This window comes from Physeter macrocephalus, chromosome 18, assembly GCF_002837175.3.
Source record: "Physeter macrocephalus isolate SW-GA chromosome 18, ASM283717v5, whole genome shotgun sequence".
Classification (NCBI taxonomy): Eukaryota; Metazoa; Chordata; class Mammalia; order Artiodactyla; family Physeteridae; genus Physeter; species Physeter macrocephalus.
In genome coordinates this window covers 5280874-5288241 of record NC_041231.1, presented here as the reverse complement: position 1 = coordinate 5288241, position 7368 = coordinate 5280874, and the positions used below count along the sequence as shown (strand labels likewise).

Sequence of the window (7368 nt, the reverse complement as noted above, 5' to 3'; positions counted from 1 at the left end):
GGCACTCAGTCGCTCCCCTCCCCCCTCCCCCCTCCCTCCCCCAACCCGCCTCTCCCTCCCCCAGCAGGCTGTGCTGCTCCAGGGCAGGAGTGATAGTTTCCTCATCTCTGCATCCTCAGAGCCTCACCAACAGGTGTTTTGCAGATTTTTTTTTTTTTTTGGCTGCACTGCAAGGCACGCGGGATCTAGTTCCCCAACCAGGGATCGAACCCGCATCGCCTGCAGTGCAAGCGCAGAGTCCTGACCACTGGACCGCCAGGCAAGTCCCACCAATAGGTTTTTATTGGCGAATTTGTTTTCCATTTGTCATTAACCAAAGACATACATAAACGCTGATAAAAAAGAAAATGTCCTCACAGTAAAGGATAAAATCCACACAACGACGCTTGCCATTCTGTCTTCTTTAGACTCGAAAGAAATCTGAAAATAGTGATTACCGCCTCTCACACTCTCGAAGGGTTTGGAGTGGCCGAGGCTGCAGCAACTCCCCACTAAGCACTAAGGCCCACGAAAGCAGGTTTCACCTGACCACCTTTGAGTCCTCTGGGCCTGGCTGGCACACGGTGGGCTGTTAACAACTGTTTATTAACCTACTTTAAAACTAAACTACAGGGACTTCCCGGGCGGTCCAGTGGTTAGGACTCCCGGCTTTCACTGCCGAGGGCCCGGGTTCGATGCCTGGCCAGGGAACTAAGATCCCATAAGCTGCACAGTGCAGCCAAAAAAAAAACCCCATAAAACTAAACTACAGAAATGTAAATAGCAAGGATTTCTAAGGAACTCATTCTTTCTTCTTTTCTCCCAATCTACATGTTTACACGCTATCACCCACCTTGTTGATGGTACTCCCAGCCAAACTTCCTTGAGTCAGTCAGCGCCTGGCCCAAAAGCGTGGCTTGGTGCATCAACTTCTTAGGGATGCAGCCGACATGCACACAAGTGCCACCAAGACCTGAGAGAGAAAGTCAAAGTTGTAACATTGTGTGTGTATGTGTGTGGTTTTGCGCACGTGCAGAGTGGGTGTTATTAAAACGTGGAAATGACAAACTTAACTGTCATGGGGTCACCATCACGCCCCACAGCAACACGAAATGATTCACCAAACTTGTTGACCGAGGGTCCATGAAGGAAGCCCAGGGATGTGCAAAACGTGGACGTGCATGTGAACGGTTTTCTGGGGACAGAGTCCAAAACTTCCACTTGAGTCTGACCCACAAAGTGGTCAGAACCACGTCAGGTTAATCAGGCCCACGCCGCACCGAGGCCAAGACTGCAGCCTCCAGCCTTTGCTTCTGCAAACCTGAGTCCTCCTCTGAGCCAGCACAGGTCCACTGCCAGCTGCCAGGTCACATCTACTCTGGATCCTTCAACAACATGGGCTAGAAACAGAAAAGCCCTCTGAGAGGACATCTCTCCTGGTGTCCAGGTTAAGCGGGCTCTTTCTGGACAGGAGAGGGGAGAGGGGCAGAGGAAGGAAGAAGAAAGACAAGTGTTCCAACCATACGAGCAAAGTTGAGGTGGATTACCTTTAATATATGAAATTCTAGGCTAAATTTTTTTGAGTAAACTTGAACTTTAAAAACCAACTTTCCCGGGGCTTCCCTGGTGGCGCAGTGGTTAAGAATCTGCCTGCCAATGCAGGAGACACGGGTTCGAGCCCTGGTCCGGGAAGATCCCACATGCCGCGGAGCAACGCAGCCCGTGCATCACAACGACTGAGTCTGTGCTCTAGAGCCCGTGAGCCACAACTACTGAGCCCACGCACCACAACTACTGAAGCCCGCGCGCCTAGAGCCCGTGCTCCGCAACAAGAGAAGCCACCGCCATGAGAAGCCCGTGCACCACAACGAAGAGTAGCCCTCGCTCGCCGCAACTAGAGAAAGCCCGCACGCGGCAACAAAGACCCGACACAGCCAAAAATAAAATAAATAAATAAATGAATTTATTTAAAAAAACAAAAACAAAAACAAAACCCAACTTTCCCCTTTTGTCCGGGTTCTGGCGGGAAACAGGTGACACCCCAGCTGGGGAACTGAGGAGAGGGTAGAAATCCTTACAGGACGTGGCAGGAAGAGCGGTGGGTGGAAGGGGGGCCACCACGAGCCCCGTGAAGGCGTAAGCGATGGGGCCAGCGCCACCACCCAAAGCTGGACCACTGCGGGAGAAGCAGCCTGCAGTGCCCAGCGGGCCTGGAGACCCCGCCCTACGCTTCCTCCTCTGCTCTTCCCGTTACCCCGATGGCCACGCCCCAGCAGAAGCCAGAGGGCATGTGGCCAGTTCACCAGTTTGTGGGGAGAGCAGGGTACAGACAATGGGGAGGGACCGAAGCATAAACAGAAAACACCCAGCACAAAACCTATGCCTTCTATGCTACAGTGAAAAGAGCGTGGACCGGCGAGCACTCTTGTCTACAGCAAAGTCCCAGGCTGGGAGCTCGCTGTGCGTTGCATTAAACGGACCTGGGATGACCACACGCACCAACTCAACTGGCCATCCTGCAGCCACTGGGGTCCACGATAAAATCAATGCAGAAACACAGGAAAGCATCATGGCCAACTCAGGCGGGCACAGTGGGGTGCACACACCACTGAGAGACCACAACTGTGTGAAAACATCCGTGTGTGCGTACAAAAATTATTGTGGCTGAAGTTTTGGAATACCGGGGTCATGGAATTTTTCCCTTTCGCACAGTCTTCCTTAATTATTTTCCTATTATTCTTCCAGTGTGTCCTCTTGTTAACAATGTGATTGGAGGTTTAGCTTCCTCACCCCTGAACCAGGTGGCTTATACTCAAGATCGCGGTGAGGACTGAGGGAGACTGAGCCGACAGAACCACCACCGCACGACGGTGGGAAGAGCAGCGCACCCCACGATGGGCCCTGGGCCGGCGCGACCACGAAGCCCAGAGCCATGACTCTCCTCCCCAGAACGGCAGCTTCCTACCACAAAAGCCACAGATAGAGATCTTGTCATTTTCTGACACTCACCCGACTTCTCGCTCCCCTAAACGATGACTATGTTGCGATGAAACCCAGTTTTTCCTCTTCATTAAACCAGTTATTACAACAACAGAGTAGACTGGAACATCACAAATGGCTTTCTTTCAAGTAGCAGAAGAAATGCTCATGGCAATCACCAGGAAAATTATCTTCGGGTGTCATTTTCCTCGTACCTGAGCACACGAAAGGCCGCCAGAGCCACCACCAATGACAATGAGGTCGTAATCATGTGCTGGATCTTCCTGAAGGAGCTCCTGTAACAAACCACTCTGATGTGCCTGAGGGTTAATCAAAGGAGAGAACACAGTATGACTTGTTTTTAAACTATTTCTTTGTACCCTATGCTTAATCAGCATAAATTTCTTTTATAAAAATCTTGGAAACAGTTGACCTACAATTTATGTAAGTTGGAACTGTCAGTTTACCTGGATGGCATTCAATTGGGTCCAGCTAGTTAGAACAGATGCCAAAGCACATGTATTTTGTTGGTTATCACCCAACAGTGAGGCATGTGTCCAATGATGGGGAGGTCATGGCCTTATATCCATGTCAGACAAGGTCATTTTGTAAGCAGCTCTTCTGCCCTTTTCTGTTTGCTCATCTCTGCTTTCCTCAGGCCTTAACTGTAAAACTGAGATCATAGGTAACATTTAAACTAGCTCCTGATTTCTGCTCTACTGAATGCACGCAACACCTCGCCTGACCTGCTGACTCCTTTCCTGGATTAAAAGGAGTAAGAATGAAGGATTAAGTACGTAAAAAATGACTGACTCTCTATGCCCATCTTCCCCCTTAGCAAATCTGCAGGCGGACCACGTGGGCAAGATGGCATCCAAAGGAAGCTCAGGAGAAGTCAGCAGGTCTGCACACAATGGAGAAATGAGGAAGAATCTGACCTCCTGTCTTAGTGATTAACTGAGATTATTTCCCCTTTTTCCCTTTAAAAACATTCATGGCCAAGCAGAACCTTCCAAGTTGGTTTTGGGACATAGGTCCGCCTTCTCCCCAGATGGCTGGCTTTTCTGATTAAGGCAACTTTCCTTTCTACTAATACTTGCTTCTCGATAACGGCTTTTGAGTGGTGAGCAGATAAACCTGAGTAACAGAATAACTAAGTGCAGTTAAAGAGCCAAGCACGATTTTTCAAGATCCTCTATATTTTGTTCACCTATGCTAGTCTTCACTTTGAAAACAATTCTCATGCATCATCAGCAGGACATGCACTTTGAAGTTTTTCCTGGTTTCTCATAAATTGACCTAAATCTTGCGACTTCCTATACAACACAAACAACGTGCTTTTTCTGTTGGGATGGTCAGGAGGCTGACCCTGCAGCACATTCTCTTGTCCACTTGACCCTCCTTGTGGTCAGAAGAAGCTTAGATGAGGTCAGAGGCTCCATATGTGACTAAACAATAGTTCTGTCTGTGCGAAGTCGGCTGCTCAGTCCCATCACACTGGCTTTCGAGCGGGCTCATCCTGGGAGCGCAATGGAAGTGCCACACGACCACAGACCCAGCAGATGTCTCGTGCATGGTCCCAAAGCCGGGTGGCCTCCTGATTCCTAGGGGCCCGAGGGAAATCTACCTCCTAAACAGCTGCTGTCCGAGGGAGAGTCTTGCAGTCTCGAAGTAGAACTGATATCTCTACAGCCCCAGATCCATGCTCTGACAGCATCTTCCCAGCTAGGACTGGCAAGACCAGCAACTCCAAAGGTGTTTAGAGGCTATAAACTATGGTACATACCCCCACGTGAGTTGGGTTATAGCTTCTAGGACAGATAGAGCAGGCTGTTACTAGATAACAGTGACAATCCCAGATTAACATACAACGTAGACAATCTTTTCTCCCGACAAAAATATAATTCTTAATTGAAATCTAAATATAAGTACTTAATCAATCACTGATCGTTACCATTTGCATACGTACATAAAGGATACAAGAGCAGAATTTTAATAAAAGCAAAGAACTAGTTAAAATACAGACCTTATTTAATAAACAATAATTTTTATCTATTCCTACTTAACCGAATGATTCCTGTTCATTTCTGCATTCTAGGAATCAAACAAGCAAAGCTCGCAGGGTCAGCAGCCTTGGTAAGAGTTCTATGCACCCTGGACCAGAATGTTAGTGTTGACCTCATTTCACTAAACCTTGAGGAGGGAAGAGGCCTTGTTTCTGTCCCATCAGGGGGAAGAGAGCAGGGCCGCTCACCTGTCTGTCCTGCAGCCTCACTCAAAACCTCCTCCTTCTCAGCTTCTGAAGTTTGAATTCGTAGGAAAGCTAATTTCCGTTAAAGTAAACAAGATTATCTGATAACCATCCTATAGGCTTTTGATTTTACAAGCTCCAAGAGACACAAATGAATAGACTTCTAAAAACCATCTCCTCCCCCTTTAAAATATTTTTTTAAAACAAAATTTGAACAAACAGCATTCCAGAGCCCACGGTACTATCATTACCTGGAAAGTTCGGTCACATCCGCCCACGTGCACTTTATTCACAAAGATATTGGGCACGGTCCTCTGATCAGTGATCTCCAACAGCACCTCTTGAACACTGGCCCCATCATCTTAGGAATAAAAGATTAAATATGTAAAATGCTGCAAAGGTTCTAAGCCTTTGTGAGCTGAACTGAAGTGTTACGACACTCAGACACCCACGTTTGCACACCCACAAAGGTCAGCATATCATACAACTTTATAAATGATGACTCGGGAGGGGAAAACACTCAGGTGTTCAAAAGGAACCTTAAACAATAAAGACCAGTCTACTGACTCCTTTTAAAATAAACACTTCTAAACTAGAATTTGATTTATAATCCAAAGACTGGGCAGAGACAGATAAGAGTCCTCTTTAAAGAGCCGACATAAAACACAATCTGCTGTAACGGTGGTAACTCGGAAAATCCCCTACAATTACACGTGAAAAATCTTTACGATCATGGTCCCTAAAACAGAGCTGGGCCGTAAGTACTTCACGCGCCCTACTCGGGATACGCTCTAGAAACGTTTCAAAGATTCTAGAACACGCCACTTATTAAAGTGACCTGGCTAAAAGGAGGGGTGAAGTCCACGAAGGCTCAGATCAGGTCTTTGTTCACCATGACGTCTCCCACTCCTGCAAAACACATGCACGTGTAAAGTGCACAGATGACAGGAACTCCCAAGTATGCAGCTGGAAAACTAGCGTGTCGCCCCGCAGGGGTGATGCACTCAGGAAACAGGGCCAGAGTCACTTCGGTTATCACAGCTTAATCTACTGCGCTAGAAAGCTGGCAGACACATCTGAAATGCCTGAAGGACTTCCAGGTTACCGGCTATACATCTTGTTTCTAGTCCCTCCCCTCAAATGCAAAAAACATAAACAAAAAAAATCTACACAAATTATTTTCATATACAGGTTCATTCTCTGTGGGGTTGGATGTAGGTGAAATCAGCTCATCTAACCGAAAGAGACAGGAGTAAATTGAATTGAATGAGGCAAACGGAAAGAAGTCGATCTTGTTGACATTTATTACAAACAACATTGTGTACTAATCATTCCACTTACCAACTTGATCAAGTTCCAAGATATTACAGTCAACTCCCAGAGAAGAAAAGAGTTCTTTAGCCTGCAACAAAAATGCACCTAAGTTTTGCTCTCACAAAGACGAGACAGAGCTATGAAACACGGGCACAGTGACGAGGGATGTCCAGAACAGATGTTCCTCAGGTACACGAGCTCTGGTCTACGTTCCCCCCTTCCTCTGTGCCTCTTCCCAGAAGAACCTCACCCCACCTCTTTCCTTCCTTTACCGTCTGCAGTCTCCATTTCCAAATGTGTAACTTCGGCCCAAATCCCCTTTCTGAACTCAGGACAAGCACTCTCTCTCCACCTGGCTGACCACAGGTACCTCACAGGCAGCAGGGCCCAGAGAAAGTTCATCTGTTCCCGCATCACTTTTCCTCTTGGCGTTTCCTGTCAACGTCATTAAGCCGTCCAACACATGCGCACCCACCACACGCCTACCGCAGAGATCATCCATTGCTCTACGTACTGAAGAAGCAACAACGAGGAAGACACAACGCCTGCCCTCCAGTAGGGGAAAGAGACAAGGAAGCGGACAACTCCGCCCCGTCACCACTGGCCAGGCGCTTGAACACAAAACCCTAGGTACTTGCTAGTCACGTGGGGCACCAGAGGCACGGGCATTACGGGGAGGCGGCGGAGAAGCAGACGCAGGCCCGGGGCGCCGATCTGCATTCTGAGGACTTTGCAGAGCGCGGGCTGTGAGTCATTCCGGCGCCTCCCACTCCGCGCGGGCTGTGAGTCATTCCCGCGCCTCCCTCTCCGGCAGTGTCCTCCTCCCCCCACTAACTCCTCACCCA

At 48.3% G+C, this 7368-nt stretch overlaps 1 protein-coding gene across 8 annotated transcripts in view; it reads right to left on the bottom strand.

Annotated features, from left to right (window-relative positions):
• Window positions 1-6523, bottom strand: part of TXNRD3 (thioredoxin reductase 3) — a 38913-nt gene extending 32390 nt beyond the window's left edge. For 2 of the 8 annotated variants that reach the window (XM_055079418.1, XM_055079412.1), the window contains exons 1-2: window positions 2989-3163; window positions 833-1442 (exon numbers count right to left, since the gene is read on the bottom strand). In XM_055079418.1, the coding sequence (XP_054935393.1) occupies window positions 833-905 (73 nt within the window). In that variant the 5' untranslated portion in view covers window positions 906-1442; window positions 2989-3163. The other 6 variants (XM_055079416.1, XM_055079415.1, XM_055079419.1 and 3 more) reach the window with 6 other exon arrangements.
• Window positions 6524-7368: the final 845 nt, after the last annotated feature.